This window comes from Lineus longissimus, chromosome 18 (assembly GCF_910592395.1).
Source record: "Lineus longissimus chromosome 18, tnLinLong1.2, whole genome shotgun sequence".
Lineage (NCBI taxonomy): Eukaryota > Metazoa > Nemertea > Pilidiophora > Heteronemertea > Lineidae > Lineus > Lineus longissimus.
The window spans coordinates 9807525-9835206 of record NC_088325.1 but is presented as its reverse complement, the minus strand read 5'-3'; the positions used below and the strand labels follow the sequence as shown (position 1 = coordinate 9835206).

The 27682-nt window shown below is 41.2% G+C and overlaps 1 protein-coding gene across 1 annotated transcript in view; it reads right to left on the bottom strand.

Annotated features, from left to right (window-relative positions):
* Positions 1-704: 704 nt before the first annotated feature.
* Positions 705-27682, bottom strand: part of LOC135502471 (serine/threonine-protein kinase SIK2-like) — a 42728-nt gene continuing 15750 nt past the window's right edge. Inside the window, exons 6-9 of the mRNA XM_064795312.1 lie at positions 24973-25097; positions 23911-24034; positions 16313-16533; positions 705-15533 (exon numbers count right to left, since the gene is read on the bottom strand). Coding sequence (XP_064651382.1) covers positions 12942-15533; positions 16313-16533; positions 23911-24034; positions 24973-25097 — 3062 coding nt within the window. The 3' untranslated portion in view covers positions 705-12941. The remainder of the gene's footprint in view (positions 15534-16312; positions 16534-23910; positions 24035-24972; positions 25098-27682) is intronic.

The window sequence follows — 27682 nt, the reverse complement described above, 5'->3', positions numbered from 1 at the left end:
TGCAACAATATGGCTCCTATTCAAAGGACCAGTGGGAGTTGGTTTGTGAGGCACCAAGTCTCCAAACGCCTGTCCCTACTTCTGAGCACTGGGAGACACCTTCTTGAACCACAACATCGCTCTATTCAACGGATAGATGAGAGTTGGCATGAGGCACCACATCTCCAAATCCCTGTCCCCTACTGCCAGAAGCCGTTTGACCAGGCACTAGCGCGGGAGACAACTTCAGTCATGTCTGCGTGTGCATGTTTATCATAGTGATGGCCCCAAAGGGAAGAACTCATGCAACACCACTTTTGTTCCCACAACTTCTTGCAACTGAAACACTCGGTTCTCAAAACACTTTCATTTACAGCAGTTTTAAGTGGATCACCAAACAGAAGCCTTTCCGAGCCATCTAATTGTTATTTTGATACAAATGTTAACACTTTCTGTGGGTTTGTGATATGACCTCAGAGACAGGGAAGACATTTCCAGGAATTCCTATCTCGAACCGAGGAATGCCCTAGAGAAATGTGGTGCGGTTTTCCAGGGCGGTTAGATCACTTCATTATTCAGTGATCAGAGATTCTTCCTGCCATGAAAACACCACATCACACTGTCTCCTCAGACAGAGTTCATCAGACTGAAATCAGACTAAAATCGGACCGAAATCAGACTGAAATCAAGAGAGTCAAACGACAAGATAAATTTCTCATATTTTAATATTTTTATGCAAAATTTTCTGACATTTTTCTATACCTCAACAATACATTTTTAACAAGGTATATCTTATATAACCCTTGTGACTGAGACAATAGCAATGCGACTACACTGCCTAATGTATATTCCACCTCTGGTCCATTTGAAAACAGTAATGTATGGTTCTGAGCTTTGGATTGGGAAACGTAACCAGCTTTTCACAGGATTTCTATAGCTGTCCAGGTTCAAATTTTGAACTCTGCATGCAAAATATGAAAATATGATACATTGTTTTCCCTGCACAGCTGGAACTTGGTCTAACAACTGTGACGAAATTGTTACACAGCTGGAACTTGGTCTTACAACTGCGATGAAATTTCTGCACATGTGGAACTTGGTCTAACAACTGTAATGAAATTGTTACACAGCTGGAACTTGGTCTTACAACTGCTATGACATTTCTGCACATGTGGAACTTGGTCTAACAACTGTAATGAAATTTCTGCACAGCTGGATCTTGGTCTAACAACTGTAATGAAATTTCTGCACATGTGGATCTTGGTCTAACAACTGTAATGAAATTTCTGCACAGCTGGATCTTGGTCCAACAACTGTAATGAAATTTCTGCACATGTGGATCTTGGTCTAACAACTGTAATGAAATTTCTGCACAGCTGGATCTTGGTCTAACAACTGCGATGAAATTTCTGTCCAGCTGTTCTTACAACTGAGATGAAATTAAGCGAAAGTCTCGGTCCAAACCATAGGAACTACAACTTTCATATTCAAGAACTCAAAATGGACAAATAGCAGAGATGTTGGGCAACTCAATCGCCAAACGACTTGACAGGCTTCAAGCAGATGACGACCACGTGCTCCTGTGTTGGGCATGGCATAATTTTGGTCTCGGTGCTTGTTGGTTCGATGCAATGCTTTCCTTTCAATCACTACCAGTTCCCAACAGCTCTGTGTTCTGAACCTCTCTGAGTTCCAAACAGCTGCGAGTTCAAATCGTAGTGGGGAGGTTGTGCACCCACTCTAATATGAGCTGGTACACCGGTTCCCATCCGACGAGAGGTGGAACACACCCTACCTATCATCAAGAACATATTATCAATTCTTGCTATCATTAACACAAACATGGACATTTTCCAAAAAAATCACCAGTTGCCTTGAAAGGAACCAACTGCAGGACAAGAATACATTCAAAAGAGACAAAAAAGGCGATTTCAGATGAATTTTCTTGAAAAAAAGCAAGTAAAGGTAGAATGGGGTAATTGTAGCCCCTGCCTATGATATTGATTGATATCCCCATATGCATCAAACAATACAGGGGCTACAAATACCCCATTCTACCCTACTGTAAGCCCCTGGAAGGACACCCAGTCCAAATAATATCACGGTGGTGATTAAAATCAATATACAGGTTACTGGCCACAACAGATTTGCAAGAATCTTTTATCAACATTTTTCAAAAGTGGCACCACCTCCAGTTCTCCCCCCCCCCCCCTAGATTTCACCAAGCGTAAAGGATTCCACAGATTCTATTGTGGCCCATAACCTGCATATCAACTTACATCACACCAGGGATATGTTAAAAAACACCTCCTATACAGCTCACCTGACTTTTCGTCAATTTTCGACACAAAATTGGGGCCATTTACATCCCCTACCTTTATTTTTCCTTAAAGGTGAACTGTCAATTTTTATATTTGAGAAATAACCACAACTCACAATAACGCTGCCTCACCCAGTGGCTCTCACAAATTTTTGTAAGTATTTCCACACATTAAAGAGATCCAGTCGTGGCACAAGTCTTTATTTAGACTAGCTGAACATGGTAAAAATAACAAAATTGGAGATTACTTCTTATGCAGCTCATTGACTACATAATGAACTACTTGAGGGGAACTCGAAACTGCTAAGATTAATCAATGGAAGCTTATTCTCACCTTAGGTTTTAACCGGGCCGTTCAAAACTCCCCATTTTTATAAGCGTTTCACTATAGGTTTCCTTTAAGACGTTATTGGCCAATGTCGCCCTACGCTGACAAATACTGTGTTTTCCGCTGTAAAGTTTTTGTTGCAATGTTTATTATAATCATAATAATGATAATAATGGATCAACTTAAAAACTGTTAAAAGTATCAGTTCACCTTTAAAAATACACATTTTATTGAATTTAATCGCTTGCACTATCAAAGGGAGATACACTCAAGTACAGTGTGCCCTTAGAATTCCGATCTGTATTACGTAAAATTAATATCTATTTTTCTCACTATAGTAATGTAACAGATAACTGACTAAATTACAGATAATTTTCAACATTAATCTGGGTGCATTTATTCCATTTCTAAAAAAAGAAGATTTGGCACAGAAATAATAGTCTTCATACAGCAGGCAAAGCCATTTGAATTAATCGTTTGTATACTGGATATGTGATGAGAACAGGGCTGAGTTGTTCAAATGTATTGTTAGCTTTATGCAAGTATCAATTCGTGTCTTGTACCCCCCCCCCCCCTCCTCAAGGGTACGACACCTTATCACCCTATAACGACATCTTAATGCTCAAGCATCACCCTTTTTTCACCAATGCTACTTTTTCTTTCGTCAAAACATCACCATCAACAATATATCAGTTATCACCGTCATATAAAGTAACCGAACTAATTTTACTGGGTAAGGCTGTATGTTCGACAAGACATCGACACATTAGCATCCTTATTCTTTCCAGCTTCGCCAAATTTTCACTAAAGGAAAAATAAATACTACTCAAGCATCGGCAAAGATTAGTGGTGATAGCTTAACTACCCTTGAGGAGGGGAGGTACAAGAAATGAATTGATACTTGCATTAACGTCTTAACATGAAAATTTTAATGAAAGAGATAACGTCCTTAAGTGTTAACTGTTAGGGATAACGTGACTTTTGTGCTTTTGAACAACCGGGCCCTGGACTTGAAATTTGGAATTTCTTTTACATGGCCATCTGAAATTAGTTTTTAGATTTACGCCACCCTCCGTCCTGATTCTTGTCTCTATCTCAACATTCTTAAATTTAATGTTTTTTCCAAAAAAGGTTTTTAGATTTTTTGGTAGTTCTTGGAATGTTTGTTCCTGAAAATGAATGTCTTGAGGAATACCAAAACAAACAAAGTGTTCTTCACAGAGGATAATGGATCTTTTGATCGGGTCATGTTTATGTGCCTGGTTCTCCATCATGGGTGTAGCTAGTGGGAGGGGGGGGGCACGGGGGACGGGGCATCTGCCTTGCTCCGGCCACAAGTCACAAAAAATTGTGTTTTGGCTGAAAATTTTCAAAAGTTTCAGCCAGCCACACCCCGGAACATGGATCGAAAAAATATTACAATATAATATATTAAATCCCCTCTCCACAAAATTTTTCAAATCAGAGTAACGTTAATCGAAAAAATTAATTTCTTAACGGCCTATTCCAAATTTTCACACATATTCTGACTAGATTATTGATATGAGGGATGGAGTGATATTCTGAGATCAAAAGCTGGGACTATAATTTCCCTGCTCAAAAAACGCACATCTAATGTGCAGTACATTCATTAATCAAGTAAATACGTCAACTTGTCACAGGGTAAAGAATGGTATGAGCGAGCTGACATATTGGCTGCAGATTTAAGCAATTGTGTCCAATCAGAGTCCAATAAGGGTCCTATTATCATTAGATTTTCATTAGAAATAACGTCATGATGTGTAAATAATGCTAACAGTCCAATTAGCTCCGCTTAAAAAATCGAAAATTATTCCTCGTGGTGATAGGATGTCATTCAACTGTTCCAAGTTCTACGAAAGTTTTTTCGGTCAACCCAACCAGACCTGAACAGAAGACTCTATACCACATTACGTCACACTAACCTAAAAAATCGATTGAAAAAAGTTTTAACTTTTGGCCCAGCAGAATCATCATCCTGGCCAAAAAAAACAAACATACAATTTTGTCTTTTTACACGTTGTAAATTATGCAAACTTTATCATGATAAATTGACACACGTTGGTCCGTGACACCACAGCTGGATAAATCTAATGATGACTATAATGACCCCATCGGTATTGAACAGTATGATTAAATTAATTAATTGATTGAAAGATCGGTTGGTTGATTGACTGGCGATGTTGGTGTTGACAACCATCATGACTTTAATACAAATGAGAGCAGTTTCGCATGTTAAAGCCAACAGATCATGGTAGCCCCTACAGCTGTACTGATGTTGCTATGCACACATATGCGTTGCTATGCACGCATATGCGTTGCTATGCCGGTTACTATGTACACACAGTACTTGCTATGTTGGTCGCTATGCAAATCTCAGCCAGAAAATGCCATTTTTTGGTTGCTATGTTCACCCATTCATTGCTATTTTGGTTCCTATGCCCGCATATGGGTTGCTATGTTGGTTGCTATGCTGGCACATGCGTTGCTATGTTGGTTACTATGCTCACCCATGCATTGCTATTTTGGTTGCTATGCCCGCATATGGGTTGCTATGTTGGTTGCTATGGTAAAAATGGGTTGCTATGGTCAAAATGGTCGTCAATTACAACGACGCCCATCAAGCAGTGGCATCAGGAACCAACATGAAATTTACAGCAAGTACTCCTAGTCCGTGTCACCTCAGCTACACAAAAACGCCCGTGTATCAGCGTGTATCGTCTATTGTAAATCTAAAGCAAGTTGACACGAGTCCTAACCGTCAGCAGGCACACTGGCATTTGTTTACAACTACAAGTATCTATACATAATCTCATCCAAGGCCACTTTTAAAGTGGAATAATCTATTATTTAAAGGGACATCAAACTCATTGGCTGGAGCGTATTAAAGGGAGCATACAGGCAGGAGCCAGGTAAAGTGACACAAAGTTGCCAATAGGGGTCACCCTAAATTGAAAATGTTTTTGTACCACCAATATATTAATTGCAAATCAAACATGACCAAGTCCTACACTGGTCACAAAAAGACCTCCAATTAGACCCTAGCTCCTGCCTATAGTCCCCTTCAAAGGGACACCGGACATCACATAATTAATGTAAACACATTAGTATACATGTATATTTTTTCTCTACGGCCATCTTTGCTCATTTTGAGCATCCCATTATGTAAAATAATCTTTCTCATTTCTGAACTTATATTGATCGACAAACATGAATTAAACCTGGGCCGGTAAAATACTGTCTCGATGTGTTTAAGACGGGATGCCGGTACAGTAGGCCTATTTCATCTGCAATAGGCCTATCTGTAACAGATGCACATCAAATGGCTTAAACATGTTCACACAGTAGTTGTTGAGCTTATACCAACATTCTACCAACATTGGTGTTCACATTCAGTTACACATTTAAAGGCGCTGCCCTCTACACAAGAAAACTTCTGGTGAAGTCTATCAAACAACTAATGGACATCTAATAGACATCACAAGTTGATGTCTATCAGACATCACAAGTTGATGTCTATCAGGTGTTTTAAATTTCACAATTTTTTCACTTTATGAGTCAAAAACAGGTATTTTTTAATTTGGAGGAAGTGTTACTATATTTTGAAAAAAAAAACTTTTTTTAAATATGAAAATTGATTTACCAGACTGTCTTTATCTGTTACACCAAACATGTCTAGTATAGATTTAGGCAGTTTTGGCTTCATCCCCAACCCTCTAGTTTACCTCTAAATCAAAACCACTTGAACGTTTTAGAAGCTGTCAACATGGACCATGTGTCAACATGGACCATGTGTCAACATGACAACCTGACATGGACCAGATGTCAACATGGACCAGATGTCAACATGGACCAGATGTCAACATGGACAACCTGACATGGACCATGTGTCAACATGGACCATGTGTCAACATGGACCAGATGTCAACATGGACCAGACATCAACATGGACAACCTGACATGGACCAGATGTCAACATGGACCAGATGTCAACATGGACAACCTGACATGGGTCAGATGACAACATGGACCAGATGTCAACATGGACAACCTGACATGGACCAGATGTCAACATGGACCAGATGTCAACATGGACCAGATGTCAACATGGACCAGACATCAACATGGACAATCTGACATGGACCAGATGTCAACATGGACCAGATGTCAACATGGACCAGATATCAACATGGACAACCTGACATGGACCAGATGTCAACATGGACCAGATGTCAACATGGACCAGATGTCAACATGGACAACCTGACATGGATCAGATGTCAACATGGACCAGACATCAACATGGACAACCTGACATGGACCAGATGTCAACATGGACCAGATGTCAACATGGACAACCTGACATGGATCAGATGTCAACATGGACCAGACATCAACATGGACAACCTGACATGGACCAGATGTCAACATGGACTAGACGTCAATATGGACTACCAGACATGGACCATGTGTCAACATGAACCAGACATCAACATGCAGACAAGAATAAGTTATATTATAAGCACAAAGATAATTGACAAACCACAGAGCGAGGCTGTTGATTGCATTCAATTGGCACCTAGACTAAGAGATTATAGACTATGGACATTATTGGACAAACATTTTCAAATTACACGGAAAATATATTCGTATTGAATTACAAGTGGGACTAGCATTGACATTTTGTCTGATAATTTACACATTACTGGAACAGGACAACTGAAATTAGAATTATAGGTCAAATTCTGCAAGTCATAGTCAATGATATGGTGTAAACCTGTCAATTGATCCGTCTTATCAATTCAACAAATCAGAGAGCGCAATTCCTGTGGATATCATAAACATTTTTATAAGTTACTTTATTCTCGGTTTTGAACGACCAGCTCAGCGTCATACATACAGTGGAACCTCCCTTAGCAAACACCTCTCTAATAAGGACAACCTCTCTATTAAGGACACTAGTTTTGAAAACTAAAATTGGCAGTTTTCATTCAATTTGACCTCTCTTATCAGGACACCTCTCTATTAAGGACAGCACTTGTCAGTCCTGAGGGTGTCCTTAATAGAGAGGTTCTACCGTATTACTGGAGTATATGATGAAGTACCATTATGACGTGCGTGAAACATTGTTACGAGATTTGCCAATTGATTAACGCGTCTTGCACGCCCATCTAATGAGTCTTGCACAACTTGATAAATCATGTACTACGGTAATAATATTCCTAAGCAACCTGTGCGTGACCATTTTAGCAGCTGGCAGCACATCATTGACGTCATCATTTTTTCATCCCGTCATTTGATTGAGAGGCACAATTAGCTTGACAAAAAATCAATACCGGTACGAAAAATCAGGCCAAAAACTAATCTTGTTTCTGACATAACACAAGAAAAAAATATTTTCTGAATACTAGTAATTTTAGAATATTTGTAATCTACCAGCATATTGAAATTTACAATATCCAGCCATGTCGAAAGAAACATTTTCTAATGTATTTGATAACATTTTTAGGCAGAACAATAAAAGATTCATCTTTTTTTTGTTATTCTCAGATGTAATCATTAAATATTTACAAGCAGAATAGAATACACGGTATGATCTTTTCAAAATTTGCTAACACCCTTTGGACACAATGCAAGCATACTCTAGTCTCACTGATATAAGCCCGGTTGATTACCCACTACAAAATTGAAACAAGGCCAAGTCCGTAAATGACGTCATGACGATCGAAGAACTTGGTGCTGTTAACCCATTGTCTGTCTAAATCCAAGATGATGTAGGGCAGCGAACGTCCATGTGAATGATATCTACCTTAGAATTGAATATATTTCGAACTGGTCTTAGATTGGAGTAACTAGAGTATGTACTTTGGGGACAATGATAGAGTGCAAGATGCGAGGAGTGTTTTGAATAACAAAACAACCCTCAAATTCGCACTCAAAACACGATATCAGTTGTACTTGACGTCAGTGGAATTATTTTGGAACCATTCAGCCTTGCCCGAACCGTTTGAAGCGAAACATTTCTGTAACATACCGATAGCTCTTTGCTAGGTTATTACAGTTAATCAATATAGCCTATCAGAATCCATAGACTATCAATAATAAACAGATGGTTTCTTTTCTGATGATACTGATTACGAAATGATGGGGGGGGGGGGTTGAGAGGTAAAGACGACGTATTTGAAGACATGGACATTTTTGTGTAAATTTTTTTCCAATTTCAAATTTTATCAATTTCAAATTTTATGACTGACATTTCATTTTTTGTTGGGGGGCTAATTCCCCATAAGGAGTGAGTCTTTGCCCGTTGATATTACTTTAGATAGCCAGAAGTGTTCTTTTTATCATGCTCAGACTAGCCTTATTCAAAGGTACTGATGTGACTGAAAGGGCCTAATCATATAATATTAATAATGATAATATTGAGTTCTCATATAGTGCTTTACCACGTTTCCCTGTTCAAAGCACTTTTGGGATATCATTTTATTACCCCAGTCTCCACAGAAATCAATCAGGGGTTTCAAGGAGCAACCAGAAGGTGCTCACTTGAACTCGACCAGTCGGGGAACTTAGCAGCGACTCAGCCGGGAGTCGAACCCACGACCTCTTGAATATGAGGCCGACTCTCTTCCACTGGGCTACCGCTGCCCCACGATGTCAGTCCTTATATAGTGCTTTCCACTGATCAGGGTCTGTACAAAAGTGCTTCATGACAACTGTTACTACCATAGGTCTACACAGAGGCACTCTGGGGTATCAAGTGGCTGTCGTCATTTCAGCGTTCACCTGAGGTCAACCCGTGAAGGACAAAGAGGTGACTAAGGGCGAAGCATGTGTGAAATAGGCTAGAGTTCTAAGCCAAAATGAGGCAGTCTTGGCACTGCTCTGAGTGCCAACTGGTGAGGCAATAGCGAAAAAGAATCTAATCAAAATTTTCAATTTGTTAAAAATGTCGTCATCATAAAATGCTTCGTCATCTTAAACTTTGACCTATATTCCGTGTACAATCAATCACTAAAGAATCATTAATCAATAATAATCAATACATGATTTTGATGGTGAATCAATGGCTGTTACTACATGTCTGATCATGACCTTTTTAATGAAAGGTCACATTCTAATGACAATAAAATAACGTCAAAGTGACACGTTTTGTTCGGAAATATTTACTATCATTTGGGAGTGTCTGCCATTTCTCACACCTAGACAGTTTTTATCATTCGGTAAATATCATCGTAGAGCATACTTTTTCAGACAGTACCGTCAATGTTAGATAACATTCAAACAGTTCCAACTGATTTTTGGTGAGCAGACTTTACAAGGTGAAGTGGCAGGGACTTAGCGAGGTGAAGGAGAGAGACTTAGAATTTAGTCTGGAAGAATTCACAATAGTGTACACTTTGATATTTTCACAAGCATTTTCTACAGGACCAGAAATATTCCTCTTTACCAATGCACGATAAGTCAAGCATGGAAACAGAAATGTATCGCACAGCCTCCAGTCGCGTCGTCATTGTTATATCCAGGTGACGGCAGATTACCAAACTTTTAAAAAGTTTTCAAGTATTAAACCACCATTGTGTCTGAATTCAGTATTCTTGCATTCATTGAAAAAACTTTAATTCTAAGTACAACCATCAACTGTGGTGAGCCAGCGATTTTCCCTTAAGGGGTACGCTGTTCGCAAATACTTGTGGTCCAGTTAAATAGAAATCCACTAATACACAATGCCGTAGTGCAGTTATCGTAAATTCAAATTTGTTTAAACTTGGTATTTATAGTATTTGTATATCAGTCTACACAACGGCATGTATTTTTGCAATTGGACATTTTAAAATTCAAAATACAAAATTTTAACAACAGCGTAGGCTTTTGAAGAATTACATTGGCCTGTTTCATTGCGACTGCAGAAAAGTCAGCATATGAATTGCTAAAAGCTATCAATTTGTCAGCCACTGTAAAAATGTTTTCAAAATCTGTAACTGGCATTATACTGCAGATCAACCGGGAAAAAGAAGACTAGATATGAGCCATCCATTTTGTTATCAACCTATCGCAAATCCCTGGGTGGCAATTTCTTTTGGGGGGGGGGGGGCTCCAGGTAGTTCACGCCATGAGAGATAGTCCAAAACATACCCTCCCTTCCAATAGCAAACTGGAACACTCCTGATTTTCACTTGCTGTCCCTTCTTGACGTAAAAAATGCATAAAATGGATGACCTGGCAAAAAGAAAATCTCTCGGGACCGACACTGTATCACAAAAACACAGATACGCACCTTCTTAACAGTAATTACACCAAGCCCTCCTAAAGGGAAGCACCCTACTACTACTAGCACCAGGATAATTTATGCAAACAGCGCACCTGGTGGAAAATTATACAATTAAATTAGCGACTTCAAAAATGTACATACTTTGTTGTCGATTGTTTTTTTAATTTACATACATTTTTCTTCGATTTGAGTCTAGTTGTACTATTACAATACAAAAATACCCCCCCCCCCCCTCCCCACTAGGGACACAACAGACAGTTAACAGTTTCTAAACTAAACCATCAGTTAGATAAAAGATTGTCGGAAAGGCTGTCAGACATTACAAATAGTACAGAGAGTAATGTAAAGGTGTTGAGTATACAGGTTATAATAGATTGTACATGTTATCACAGACTGTACAGTGATTACACAACAGAAAGACTGTAAGCCTACATGTTAGAATGGACTGTACATGTTATAACATATTGTAAGTCTACAGGTTATAAAAGACTGCACTGGTTACAAAAGACTGAACAGATTATAACAGACTGCAAGCCTACTTGTTATACCAGACTTTGCAGGTTATAACACGCTCTAGGCCAACTTGTTATAACATGATGTAAGCCTACATGTCATAACTGACCGTACAGGTTACAACATACTGTTAGCCAACAGGCTAAACAGACTTATTGGTTATAACATACATGTACTGTTAGCCTACAGATTATAACAGACATTAGCCTACATGTTATGATAGACTGTACAGGTTATAACAGACTGCACAGGTTATAACAGACAGTAAGCCTATAAGTTATGATAGACTGCACATGTTATAACAACTGCACATGTTATAACAACAGCACAGGTTATAACAGACAGTAAACCTACATGTTATGATAGACTGCACAGGTTATAACAGACAGTAAGCCTACATGTTATGATAGACTGTACAGGTTATAATAGACAGTAAGCCTACATGTTATGATAGACTGTACAAGTTATAACAGACTGCCTTGGTAATGACAGACTGTACATGTTATAACAGTGCCTGTCATAATCAATCATACAGGTTATAACAGAATGTACAGGTTATAATGAATTGTACAGCTTATAACAGAAAATACATGTCATAACAAACAGTACAAGATCATTCAGTCTTCCTAAGATGCTTCAAACACATACATGTAATATGTGAAAAAGGTAAACACATATTCAGAGCATTGTATTTTCACAGGGTTTTTTTCGGAAATTTGGTAGAAACCAAAAACTCAAATACTAGTAGCACAAAATCTCAGGCCTCATGCAATGAATGACAAAACTCCAGTCTCACAGTTTCTTTAATATACTCAAGTTTCGCACGCCTAACGTCCACTGCAATAAGCCAGTGTATGTGTTCATTTTGGTAGGCCCATGACGGGGGTTAGTTTCTTTTTTAATTGACCAGTAGTGTCAATGGCAATAGTGGCTTGAATAGAAGGCCTGAAATTTCCCTGGCTGGACGTTAGGTGTGTGTAACTCGAGTATTTAAATTTGATCTGAATCGACCATTATGGCCACCTTTAGGCCACAAAAATATTCAGGGAACAGAACGTCAATATATTTTTTTTAAAATTTAAACTGTTGAGTTTGTGAAAAACCCAGACAATCGCAATTTGATAAGTCAACATCTTCCTGCGAAATAAATAAATAAATAACACAATGGAAAGTCATAAATTATTAAGAAGTTGTTGCGATTGTCTCGGTCCGACAAAATTCCAATATCACTTTTGGGGAGAAATTCACATTATTATCAATATTCTTATTCGAAGGCTAGAGGAAAAAAAAGGACTAGAACTTAAATACATTTCCAGTTCGGGAAGATTGTGCCCTAAGATTGTGAACGATGCCCATTTGAATCCTCCAATATCCTACGTCAATGTCTCCCAAAGAGCAGTTCAGGAGGTCACACCAGGAACACGTGGATGAAATATGTAAAATCGCCAAATCCCACAACAGATCAGTTGAATAAAATCCGCAATGAATTCTGCTAAAATGTGCAAAAGTCATCACGCTGTGTCCATATTCTCCTCGCAATCATCGTCATTTTCATTCGTGGTCGGTAAATGCTGTATTAAGTCCGGTGAAGACCGATGCGGCCAAGATATCATACGATCTTCGCCGGGTATAGGGGGCATGACCGTCTGCTGCTGCGCAAGCTTGTACGACGATTGGCGAACAATCTGTCGTCGTTGCGGAAATGGCACACGTTTTTGCTGCGGCGATAGCTGGGGAGATATGCGACCTTGACCCTGTATGGCTAGTTTCGGTGACTGGCGCCCAAGTGGGGGCGACCCTTGCCCTGCTTGCCCAGGGGGCACCATCGGGCGCATACCCTGTTGCAGCATTGATCCTTGTGCAGGAACCGGCACCCGAGGTTGAATAAATTGTCCCGACGGCGGAAGCACATTGACTAGAGACTGTTGCTTCTGCAATTGCTGACCAACTACTTGAAGACGGGCAGGGGAGCCAGCAGAATTTAAAAGAATTGGTTGACCTGGCAACTGACCTAAAGTTTGTTGCTGTTGCGATAAAATATGTTGCGGTAGATTTTGCTGAGGACACATTTGTTGATGAAATTGTTGGCCCATCTGTTGTTGTGTTCCCATCTGTTGTTGCCCGGGTAACATTTGTTGTTGTGTTCCCATCTGTTGTTGGCCAGCTAGCATTTGTTGTTGTGTTCCCATATGTTGTTGCCCCGGTAACATTTGTTGTTGTGTTCCCATCTGTTGTTGGCCAGCTAGCATTTGTTGTTGTGTTCCCATATGTTGTTGCCCAGCTAGCATTTGTTGTTGTGTTCCCATCTGTTGTTGCCCGGGTAACATTTGTTGTTGTGTTCCCATCTGCTGTTGCCCGGGTAACATTTGTTGTTGTGTTCCCATCTGTTGTTGCCCGGGTAACATTTGTTGTTGTGTTCCCATCTGTTGTTGCCCGGGTAACATTTGTTGTTGTGTTCCCATCTGTTGTTGCCCGGGTAACATTTGTTGTTGTGTTCCCATCTGTTGTTGCCCGGGTAACATTTGTTGTTGTGTTCCCATCTGTTGTTGCCCGGCTATCATTTGTTGTTGTGTGACCATCTGTTGTTGCCCAGGCAACACTTGTTGCTGTGTTCCCATTTGCTGCAGTGAAACAACCTGTTGTTGCGAGGCACCTGACGTTTGCGACACAATCGGTTGTTGTTGTAAAGAAGCCTGCGTAACCATCGGCTGCGTCTGCGATGAACCAATCAACTGCTGCAACGACTGCTGCTTGATCAATTCCCGCTGGGACGATTCCAGATGCATCCGCTGAAACTGCTGCTGGAGCTGAATCTGTTTTTGCAAATACTGTCGTTTTTGCTGCAGACGATGCTGAAGCAATTTTTGTTGCAATGGCTTATTTTCATATTCACACGAGTTCAACCCGAAAATAGGATTTTGATTATCATTTGTCCATTCTGATTGTGATTGTGGCTCACCTATCGACTGATATAAATGCGGTGGAACATTGTCTAACGGAAAACTCAAACGTTTCGTTCGGCCCGTGGCCTGTTGAAGGGCGTGCTGGTCTTGACTAGGGAACTGACAGGACATGCTGGCATCCGCTGCCAATGACAAGGGCTCATTTAAACTATTATCGATCAGCATCTCGCTGACATGATTCACAGCAACAGGAATGTTTGTGCGCAACTCAATCATGCCCGGAACTTTCATGTTCTCTTGTAACTTCTGCCGAAACGCAATTAACTCCTGCGTGACGCTACCGTCCGAGGCCCGCCTACCCTCGCGGAAATTCACCGGGGAGTGCGCTTGGCGGTGTTGGTTTGAACCATCGTCATTTAACCCGCTGCCCTGCGGCGTCATCATCGTCGATAGCGTCTGCTGGAGTGCGCAATCCTGATTATGATTCGACACAAAGTCCTGGACCTGCTGCTGACACACAGTCAGGCCCGTTTGAGGACAACAAGAAGACGTACTCGATAATAAATCAGAGTCGAAATTCGAGTCAATACTTTGAAACGGAGAATATGAAACTAATGAGTAGCCACTCTCACTTGAGCTGATGGTACTCATCGTCATGGCGTGTGGAAGTTCGTTAAGAGTATAATACGGATTCACATTCGGTAACGTGGAAGTTTCTGAAAACGTATGCCGCCGCGGCAAACCCGTAAAGTTCAGATCCACGTTACTGTTAAAGTCCTCCTGTGAAAGATCACATTCGACACCTTCATCGATAGATGTCGTGATCATGTGACCAGGCGCCATCGGCGGGCGCTCCCGCCCGGTGTACGGCGCCGTTTCCGGTAGAAAGCTCACAACGTCGTGCATTGGAACAATGTCAATATCACAAAGATCTTGTGGATTATTATAATTCGGGATGGGCGGAGTTATGCAGTCTGTTGTTTGACTAAATGGTCCTTCTTTAACGTGAGCAAGTGCAGGCCGCCCTTGGTTGCCGGCGGCATGGTTTTTCAAAGCCTGTTCGGCGATAGAGCTGGGTCGGCGCCGCCGTGAATCAACTTGCTGCTGATCGACCGGGAAGCTACTTCGATGGGACTTCAACCTCTCTAGTAGGAGGTAGTAAATGGCAGTGAAGTGGTTATAGGCATCCTGTCGTAGCGCCTGGAAGGAATGAAAAATAATGTAAGAATTGTGGCTTGACGTGTAAAGTAAATACATTTTGGGTAGTCGGACATCAAATTTGTCCAGGTTATCAACTGACTTCACATTTTGACCTTGGTCTTCCCATTCACTTCCCCACCCTTCCCAGGTCTCCTCTACAGTTGGCCCTGAGCGGGTATTCAGGATTTCCAATTATCTGATAGCGCCATTGGTATGAAGTGGACGTATCGAGAAAATAAGCCAAGTGCACCTACGACTAAAACGTAATTGCCAAATGAGTGCTAGGGCAGAGGATAGATTTCCTTCGTCGATGACCACAGAAGGAAAACTCTTCGTGGAATCAGGCCTTTAGACAGTAAATTGTGACAGATGTCCTGTGATGAGCCAAGTCTGGAAGGCCCTTTCCTTATCATATCATGTATCATTACAAGCGTCGTAACCCTATTGGATTTTTGCGGGAGGTATGGAGTCCACTATAAGTTACTGTCCACCATCTTTTACTTGCCCTGGCATAGACACTCAGGTACAAGGGACCATGGCTTTTAGTCTCATCCGACAGACCCTCGAATACTTCATACATTGTACGAGTTGTGAAGAGCCAGGAATTTTAATTCCTTGAAAGCCACACCGGTTCATCCAGAAATACAATCCTGGGATCTCCCCGGGATCAAACTTTGGCCGTATTGAGTGGTAGCCAGCAGTGTTAACCACTAGGCTATGAGGCTCCCTATCAATGACACCAGAATGCAAAACTTTACGAAAATCTCCTGATATCTCACCTCCACTGTCTTCTGTTGGTCAATACCCAGACTCTGCATGAGGCGAAGTATTTGTTCGTTATATTCGCCGATTGCGATATTGTAGCCGAGCAGCGGACTGACAGGGGGCGTCTGCTTCGGCAAGCCGTCCAATAGCATCCATTTATGTTGTTTGATTTGTGGCAACGTGTAGCGTTTGGCAGCGTCGAGGACGAGCATTTTGCGGACAAGGTGTTCACACTCTGCAAGAAAGTTTAATGTTTTTAGATACAGGGTGTAATCGTGGGGTGGGAGGAATAGAATGAGGGCCCCCTCATCCCGGGTGGATCCAGTGGTGGCAAACGCCCCTCTTTTACCAAATCTCTTTGTAATCGACCACTAAATCTGGAAAACTGCAAAAAAAACACTGGGACTCTATATCTCCGAGGGCCCCTCTTTCTCTAACTCTATATCCCAGAGGCGACCACTTTCTCTTACTCTATATCTCTGCTGTGGCCCTCTTTCTCTAGCTCTATATCTCTGAGTTGCGGCCTCTTTCTCTAACTCTATATCTCCGAGGCCCTCCTCTTTCTCTTACTCTATATCTCTAAGGTGGCCCTCTTTCTCGGGCTCTATATCTCTGACACTGACATGTGAATCTAGCCTCTAGTGTTTCAGCTAGAGTTTAAGCAGGGCAAAGCACATCCCTTTTCTTAATTTTCTCTTATTGCCCTGCCTTTTTCACCAGTGCCCTAAACATTTTCTTTTGAGGCAGGGTGTACCAGCCCTCCCGGATTTCTAACGAAACACTAGGGTCAGAAGTCTGCAGCTACCCAGTATCTGAGAGACCTTGTTTCTGGGAAACCTGCTCCCCGCACAACCCGATCAGGTGCTTTCTCGGAGCTGGTGGTTCCTAGAACCAAGACTTCTTTTGGGGATCGTAGTTTCAAGTGTTATGGACCGCGTCTATGGAATACTCTTCCATGCCACATTCGGGACACTGTGGACACTGAAAAATTCAAGGGAGCGATAAAGACCTGGCTGTTTGTGCGAGCTTTTGGAGAGGGAGCGCTGTGAGCAAGGACTCTGTCCATGGAATAGCGCTATAAAAGAGACTATTATTATTATTTATTATTATAATCTAAACCTCTCCACAAAAGAAAGGAGGAGACTTTAGACGGTTATCTGAGATCTTGCGCAGATACGTGGGCGAAACATCAATCAGTTAATAATATTGGAGAAAATCTCCAATTTTCTTAACTAGCCTCATTGGAGAAGGTTAAGACACTCGCCAAAGGTCAACGTGTCATTCAATTAACTGATAACTAATTAAAGCACCGGTCCTGAAAATTGGTCCAAGTTCCAAAGGGCACAGTTCACCATTCAAACTACTGATAAAAACAGTGGGAGGAAGTGTGACTCATTCAACAGCCTTAAAGAAATAGAAACACCTTTCTTTATTTTCAAAATAAACCTTCAAAATTCCAATGCTAAAATGAGGTGCTCCTAACCTCCGGAGGCAGACGGATCAATACGACTGCCAACAAAATGTCAACGGAAGTGGGAAGGACAGGCGATTGACGGCACAGCTCAAGAAGAAATGTCAAAGTATCGTAATCATACAAAAGGCTAAGCTCCGGGGGAATAAAGACTCAGAAAAGTGAATGAAGTGCTTGTCCATTCCAACCAAGTTAGCTAGAAATGACTGTACATTTCGAATGGCAACGATACATTCAAGTAAGCGTGGTCTCGGCAAATAAATATCTCTCAATGTGATTTACCAGAAATTCCCATAAATTCTCGCCAACAGATTTTGCCAAAGATGACAAGAGGATTATTATTTTTTAGCTGTCAACAAAAAAAAACAACAATCAGATACTGGGTGCAATCTTCAATTGAGCCGAACTTTGTAACATAATTTTTTTAGGTGGACGACACAAGTCAGCACCTCGGCAACACTGGCAGCTGCCAATATAATTGTGTTACAATAAAAGAGGGGTGTTGATTATTCAGAAAATGACTCCCCACCCAATCCCCAACGGGAACACCAGGAATTCTGAGTTTGTGGAGCAACATTTCATGTTTTCTATCTTTAAGAGGCACCAAGGAGCCAAAGAAAGTGGAGCGCAGGTTCCGCTATAGGTCACTAACAACAATATTAAAATTATCTTTGTTTCCAGTCGGGTGCAACCCCTCTCCCAATTGCCCATTCCCACGCGCCGGCTTCATGGTCAGGCAGCTCAGGGTTGGGGCACAGGATGTGGGGTGGCCCGCCATACCAATAAGTCCTAAGGCTTTCCAACTTCTCCTCGGAGCGGGTGGTCACTGAAGGTCTCTCATGTAGAGATAATGCCGTGAAAAATGTGCGACAACCCCAAACTCACTTTTTGTGATTGATTGTATGTATCATTTAGCCATAATAAGAAAGAATTTGAGGCTGAAACAGACTTTTTTATACTCATTTGCCATGTGTTTGTTGGTTAAAATGTGATTTTTTTTTCTGCAACAGGCTGCTGACCTGTCGGCCCCTATGGGAGCCTGTCGGTGTTCTGGTGGCCCCTGGTTCAGCATGTCACCCCAACTACCTGCTTATAGTGCAGTAGAACATTTCTAAGTGGACACCTCTCTATTAAGGACAACCTCTCTATTAAGGACAACCTCTCTATTAAGGACAACCTCTCTATTAAGGACAACCTCTCTATTAAGGACAACCTCTCTATTAAGGACAACCTCTCTATTAAGGACACTAGTTTTGGTCCCAAATTGGTTGTTTCCATTCAATTTGACCTCTCTAATCAGGACACCTCCCTATCAAGGACAACACTTGTCAGTCCCGAGGGTGTCCTTAATAGAGAGGTTCTACTGTAGTTGGAAAGCCCTGAAGTCCAGTGGAGAAACCTTAGCACAACTTAGCATGGCGCGGAACCGACATGAAAAAGAATGAATGCAAAGGTCGCACTTTAGCGTGTCGGAACAGATATCCAATCAATTATCTCAGACGGAAATACCCATGAATCGTGTGTTTTGGGATTCTCGCACGTCAAGCTAGATTTCGATTGTAAAAATGTCAAGCTGCCAGCCAGATGAAAATGTCAGTTTTAAAATATATTCCCCCCTGACGTCATAACGACTATTCAGCGATGTTTTTGTTTGACAATATGGTAATCTCGTTAAGTGGGAAAGACGCTTTTTCCTGTTGGCGGAAGTGATTTCTTTGCCGTCACAAATTGCTACATGTATGAAATATTTAAGTAAGCAATTAAATTACGACGGATTTTGAAGAAGGTTTCGCCGATTTCTGTCAACATATTTTGAAAGAATGTTATGCGGCTTGGTTGACAAATCAAATATGTGAGGGGACCTTTGAGTTGAGGATTTTTTAATAAGGTTGTCGAAAAAGGTTTCTGAGGAATTCTTGAGGAACATTCAAAATGACTCGCATGCTGTTGATGATCTAAAATGCAAGACTTAAAGGAGTTATTGAAATATTCCTTCAATATGTTTGTTCTCCTTGGTTTCAGTAGGAAGCTATTTTTCTGCAAGTGATGAGCGTTTTTCCAATTTTGTTTCAAATCTTAGATACCCAATGGGAGTAAAACTTATTTGTTATTGTCAACATGGACACGGCCTTGGCATAGGCAAGTTTTCCTGCCGTGTGAGTGTACAACAGATTAGATATTACATCACCCCAGTAGGACCACAAAAACATCATTTCCACTATTGTCCCAGTATCGGGGTAATCATGCAGCACCATGAAGACAACATGGTGCCATTCCTCAGCCCTATGGCAGAAAGCAGAGAGAATCTCACACAGAGATGATCACTGCACAGAGGGCTCACTTGGGATTAATATTCGAATAGCGTGACAATTCAGTCAAATTTTGTGCAATCCGATAACGGGAATCACAACGGCAAATAGGAAGGTGATTAGACTGCCTAGAACTTGGTAATATTGCTCTTGATAATACCACTGGTCCTTTAAATCCGTTGGGTTCATTTCTGTAGGATATCACAGCAATTAAAATACTATTTAAAATGTGTCCCGTGTTTCCTGCTGACGTCATTTTATGACTATTCAAATGATGTATTTACGTGTGGCATTAATGGTTATCTCGTTTAGCGAGGATGGAGTTTTTTCTCATTGGTGAAAGTGATTTCTTTGCAATCACGAAATGCCATGAAATAAGCAAGCAAATAAATAATGACACGGTTTGGTCAATTTCTGTCAAATAGCTCGTTGAAAGATTTCTGATAGGCCGCTGCTGAAATATGTGATGGGGACGTGTGATTAACTTATTCCGAGGGATTTTCTACACTCCCAGTCACAATTGACATCATTCCTGCTTAATGTCAGTGACGTCAAGTTGCGGGTCAATGACGCACCAGTGATGCGCTTATCTCTCTGTTTCGCATAAATTACGCGCGACCTATGTGCGACTTACGCACGACCTTGTGCGACCTAGGCACCAATGACGCAAAGTTAGGGATGAGGTTAGATACACCAACAGTACATTTCCATACCAAACTCAACACACATAAAGCGAACTTCAATTAACTTGGTATCAGTTTTAATCACCCCAATTCCCCATCCTGGCTTAAAGTCAATTTTCACTCCAGTATTCGTAATTAACTCTGCTGCAGGTAGGTTTGCGGTGATACCTGTAGTCAACATGAAAATATCAACTGCTTTCCAGAAGTCTTCGAGACTGGCGAAGATTATGTGTATCTCAAATAGGGGTGAAGGTTGCATGGTAAAACAGATCACCCTGCCCCATTGATGGAAAAAAATCATATTCTTAGGCTTCTTCGATCCCTTAACTACACCACAACCTTTTCTTTAGAATAAAACAGCTAACAAGACATACAGTAAAACCTCTCTTAGGGGACACCTCTCTATTAAAGACAACCTCTCTATCAAGGACACTAGTTTTGGTCCCAAAATGGTTGTTGCCCTTCAATTTAACCTCTCTAATCAGGACAACTCTCTAATCAGGACACCTCTCTAATCAGGATCCTCTCTTATCAGAACACCTCTCTAATCAGGACACCTCTCTATCAAGGACAGCACTTGTCAGTCCTGAGGGTGTCCGTAATAGAGATGTTCTACTGTACATGTAATCATGGCAACTCCCCCCCGCCAAATATATAAATATAAGAAAGAAACCTACACCCTGTACTAAAATTACAAAAGGAAATTGTATAAGGGGTTAATCTTTAGTTACATGAGGTGATATCGAACGGTATTGATGCCTGCCCCTGCTATCGGTTGGTTGACGTCATACACTGAGCCAACACGATGCGGGTATCAATGAGACTTGATCAATTCTGCTCGAATGAACGCGACTGACTTCTGTCACGACAAGAACTAGATTGATAATCAGGCCATCGTGATTTAGTCGCTATAATTTAGTACGTACAGCTAGTGCTAAGGTTAACTCTTGAATGATGGAAGGCGTCAACAGGTAGTCAGTTGGTACATATTTTTCTTATCAACAGAATTCAATGGGTGGAAAAAAACTGGTCACTCAGAATTCGAAACAACAATGGAACCTCCCTTAGTGGACACCTCTCAAATAGGGACAACCTCTCGATTAAGGGCACTAGGTTTGTTCTAAATTGGTTGTTTCCACTCAATTTGACCTCTCTAATCAGGACACCTCTCTATTAAGGACAGCATTAGTCAGTCCAGAGGCAGTGTTTTGGCAAAAATAGAATAAGTTAAGGAAGAACTTGACATAATGTGAAAAATGTTTTCAAATTGATGCAGGTGTTTTATTTTTAATGCCAAAGTTGCAATTCCACGAAACCACAAAACAAATGGCCGCAATTACTTTCGGCTTTACAGTACAGTCCCGGTCACAATGGACATCCTTCCTGATTCAAGTCAGTTGCGTACATACAAACTACGAAGGAGATGTGTGACAATGGCGCACCAATGACACGAATTAAAGGATGTCAATTGTGATTACGACTGTATCTTCTTACAAAGACGCCCAAAACTCCTTCACTAATTGTCTCATTATCAATTCCACTTACACAGGAACTCTATAATAATGAAGATTTATAATCAGCAACTCGACAGCAATCCTTCCCATTTCTTTTTTCACCCCTTCAAGCAATTGCGTACCACCTCATTTTTCCTACTACACATCCTAAGGGTTAACGACCTGATTAATAGATCGGTGATCAGTTTCCATTGTGAGCTCAAGTCATCAGGTCATGGCTGTTTGACCTTAATGCCAGTCGGCTTTAATTCCATCAGGTGGGGGCGGTCACTGATTGGAACAGCCAACACTAAGCCAATTAGATTATGGCACTTTTGGCAGTACAATTAGAGCTCTGGTTGTCATGCGAGTAGGTAGAAAGTTCAGGAGTCAACAAGTCCCTTGTTGACTGCATCTTAAAGGGGTATGCCGTATGCATTTATTGTATTTACTCGTGGCTCAAGAAAATAGAATTACAAAATGACATGCAGTTAATATTATACTTGCAAATTTGTGACTCGCTCTACCAAAACTAGGCGCTTGTCGCATCTGAACTCGACAGGTTGATACGGACTTGTTGTTCATTTCCCTATTGTAGACCTTTTGTGAAATCTATTACAAACTGATTTGGTCACATTTCACAAAAGGTCTACAATAGGGAAATGAACAACAAGTCCGTATCAACCTGTCAAGTTCAGATGCGACAAGCGCCTAGTTTTGGTAGAGCGGGTCACATTTGCTGAAACTTGGTATTTATAGAATTTTTATATCTGTCGGCAATGTTGAAATTCCGATTCAGAACATATTTACACAACTGAAACGTTTCAAATTCAATTATAAATTTTGATTGTTGAAACAGCGGATTACACCTTTAACAGGATTCACACTGCGTGGTGAGTTTACGATGACTTGGCCTGGAATTATTTCCAAAAACCAACTTAAAATAACAGAAATAATGAAAGGGGAAACAGTTATTTTCTGAATGCCAAGACAGGCCGACTGACACCCAGGATTTTACTGATGAGAGGTAGGTGGCTAGGTAGCGAGATCAGGTTAAAATTGTCATTGGGAAACTGGGACAGGGCTTTCTTTAATCGAGCATTGGGAAGGTTCCCCTTTCCCCGTCCCCCCTTACAAGAACATCCACGACAATTGGTCCACTGTAATTCCATCTTGACCCTCTATATGTTGACATTGCTCAGCTTTCAGACAACTCAGCATTGAGACCTTCCAACTACTGTATTTCCAACTAAAGGGATCGCTGTTATTCACTCCAAATACAGTAGAACCTCTCTACTAAGGACACCATCGGGACTGACAAGTGCTATCTTTAATAGAGAGGTGACCTGATTAGAGAGGTCAAATTGAATGGAAACACCCAATTTGGGACCAAAACTAGTGTCCTTTATAGAGAGGGTGTTCTTAATAGAGAGGTGTCCGCTATGGGAGGTTCTACTGTATACCCAATGATGTCAAATGCTCTACTAAGAATTTGGGACCAAAACTAGTGTCCTTTATAGAGAGGGTGTCCTTAATAGAGAGGTGTCCGCTAAGGGAGGTTCTACTGTATACCCAATGTTGTCAAAAGCTCTACTATGAACTAGTGGGCCAAGATGTCGGTTTTCATTAGTTTTAAAAATAAGCGTTTTTTCTTACCTGTTGACATGAAGTAGGGAATTCTGAACCTTCCCGATAATACACGGTCCCTGAGTGTTTGGAGGTTGTGTCCATCAAAGGGAAGAGCACCACATACAAGAACATATAGTACAACACCAAGACTCTGAAAAAGAGAAATCAGAACAGTTTTAAAACCCGCCCAGTCACTGTAAAGCCCTAAATTTTCACAGCCTGATATTTCTGTGATTTGGTCAAATCGTGTCTTCATGTCAATGAGGATGCGTACCCTGATTCTGAGAGCATGGATTTTCTCCTGGACCTCTGGTTTCCTCCTACATTATCTCCATAACACATCGCCTGGTAATATTGTTTATGGAGCTGATAATGTCCTAGTTAATGCTTGGTGCTTAACACATTATTTTTTAGCACAAATTTCTGACACCCAGGACAATACATGTGCCAACATTTTTTTCCCCATTAATAGGGACTTTCGGCACGTTCAAAATTCACACCTGTGCTACATATCCCTATTGATTTTACGTTCATGTATGACGTTTTCACATCCTGCACAATGTTGATAGGTGAAATGAAAATAATTCTTCAAAGTATCGTTTCAATCAAGCATCATTTGTACAGTGGAACCTCTCTGTAACGGACACCCTCGGGACTGACAACTGCTGTACTTAATAGAGAGGTGTCCTGATTAGAGAGGTCAATTTGAAGGGAAACCACCAATTTTGGACCAAAACAAGTGTCCTTAATGGAGAGGTTGTCCTTAATAGAGGGGTGTCCGCTAAGGGTGGTTCCACTGGGAATTTGCAAGATGTGAAAACATCACATGTAGCAACAATATGGATACACAATACGGGCATGAATTTAAAACATGCCGAAAGTCTCTATTATCATTTCCATGTCATCGTAACAGCTTCTTCTTCTTCTTTCGTTCACCACGTTTTAGACAGTCAGTCCGGATTTTATCATAAAGTCGGTGGTCCTGCGTAGCTGCTGGAGATCTCCACATAACTGGTCATGGATTCGTGCTCCCTCTGGCCAGGTCTCCTTCCTCGTAACAGCTAATTCCCTGTCTTTCGTTTTACTTACCCAAATGTCAACCTGAGGTCCTAAGTATTTTTTCCCCTCAAAGACTTCAGGTGCAGCATAGGGCGGGCTGCCACACCAAGTGGCTAAATGCTGGCCGGGAGTAAAAAAGTTACCAAACCCGAAATCTGAAGAAAGAACAAGACAAAATATTAAAGGGGATTTCGCTCAACCATATGTGACCCATCACAGCAAAACCAGGCGCATGTCGCTCTGAGCTTGGCAGGTTGAGACGGACTGTTTGTTCATTTCTCTATTGTCTGCCTTTTGTGAAATATGAGCACATCAATTTCTTCCATTATCTTCTGGTGTCATTTAGGCTCATCTTCTGTGCGACAAGCGCCTGGTTTTGCTGTGACGGGTCACATATGTGACCCACCATGGCAAAATGGGTCCCAGGACATAATAGAAGAAATTGATACAATCAGATTTCACAAAAGGTAGAAAATAGTGAAATGAACAACCAGTCCGTCTCAACCTGTCAAGCTCGAACCGACATGCGACTCATTTCGCTATGGTGGGTCATGAGTACATTTTCTCGGGCGGTAAAAATGAACCTTCCAATTTCCTGTTTAGAAGTCCAGCGCATATCAGTTAGCAAGATCTATACGGCCTGATGAACATGCGGACAATAGGGCATCGAAGAGGGTTCCATTCAGAAACTTGCATATGACGTGATAATGCATCACTTGCTTTGATACCAACTGAGAGTGGTAAGGGCCTTGTATTGCTAGTACGAAGTTTGCTTAAAGCCAGGTCTGCACTAGCTATAACCTCTCTAAACATTTTTTTGCAGACATCACAAAACACAGAGTTTGCTTCTGTTTAGGTAGGGTGTCAACAATACGAAACATAGATGGGTCAAAAGGCAGCTCTCTGACTGTCATCAAAACTTTCAACTTTCTGTGAGCTCCTCCAGGCTGTTTGATACCTCACTGTCGGTATTGATTGTCTCACCAAAACCGCTCGGGTGGAGATGAAATGTTGGTCAAAATCTCGGCTCTGCGTCGTAGATTTTGGTCTACATTTTAGCTCCACCCTCGCGTTTTGGGTGGGCCGACCAATATCTCTACTTCGGTATCAAATAGCCTGGAGGAGCTCATAGAAAGTTGAAAGTTGCAAGTCAATGGAACACCAACACAATTCAACTTTTTGCAAGTTGTGTCATTTTCTATTAGTTGCTTTGCTGTGGGCTCACGATGCGGCATTGTGAAATGTTGGTAGCCAAATTCTTCGATACTGCTGTCGACTTTATTGTTATATATACGTCTATGAGAGGTTTGGTTCACGTAGCCCAAGGCTTGATGTCATTGTCATGAATTGTGGGGGAGTCACTAAGCCAAGCCTTCCTTTTTACATGGCAAAAAGGGTAGAGCAATGAGCTCATGGGGAATGTGGGTTTTATGTAACAGTTTCCAAAACGCTCAACCTAAGTGAACTTAGGGAGTGCAGGTTTTACAAAACAATTTTTTGTTTCAACCAACATTTGACTTAAGTTGGGTGAGAGTAGGTTTTATGACTATGAAAATGTTTTGGATAGCAACAACACTCGAACAATGCTAAACCTAAGTGCACTGGGAGAGATTCAGTTCTGTGAAACCCGTTTTCTTTCCAACAGCACTTGATCTGATTTTGCGAAAACGTTCATCTGATCATGAATTGTCCCGATAAAAAAAGTTCAGTTTTACACGATCAAAGTTATTCGTCAACTTGACGTTTCAAATGGTCACACCATTCTTCCTCAGAGGTTAGTCTGACCGCTAGATGTGAAAGAACACCAGAAAGATGTAGAGACTGTAAAAGATCGTAAATATACTCGGGCCAATAGAAAATCTTCTTTGAGAGAGCTCAACAAATCGGCCATCACAGATCATGTAGCCAAAGACAATCATAACATCGATTGGGAACAAAGCAAAGTGGGCCATGTAGAATTAGCGAAATGAGCGGATTCTGTAAAAAATATGATAAAATTTCATACAAAATGGAACTTAATGAATTCATTGAGTTTTAATTTGTTCGATACGCCACAAAGATTATTTGAAAATCCCTTTTTATAGTCGTTAAGCCATGACTCGCAATGAGGGCATGAAAATTGGTCTATAGGGACAGTTTAGTTCAGGTGTAAAGCCACGACTTGCAATGAGGGCATGAAAACTAGTCTGTAGGAACAGTTTAGTTCAGTTGTTAAGCCATGACTCGCAATGAGGGCATGAAAACTGGTCTGTAGGGACAGTTTAGTTCAGTTGTTAAGCCATGACTCACAATGAGGGCATGAAAACTGGTCTGTAGGGACAGTTTAGTTCAGGTGTAAAGCCAGGACTTGCAATGAGGGCATGAAAACTAGTCTGTAGGGACAGTTTAGTTCAGTCGTTAAGCCATGACTCACAATGAGGGCATGAAAACTGGTCTGTAAGGACAGTTTAGTTCAGTTGTTAAGCCATGACTTGCAATGAGGGCATGAAAACTGGTCTGTAGGGACAGTTTAGTTCAGTCGTTAAGCCATGACTCGCAATGAGGGCATGAAAACTGGTCTGTAGGGACAGTTTAGTTCAGTCGTTAAGCCATGACTTGCAATGAGGGCATGAAAACTGGTCTGTAGGGACAGTTTAGTTCAGTCGGTGGCTGTGTGCAGTTTAGTTCAGTAGTTAAGCCATGACTCACAATGAGGGCATGAAAACTGGTCTGTAGGGACAGTTTAGTTCAGTCGTTAAGC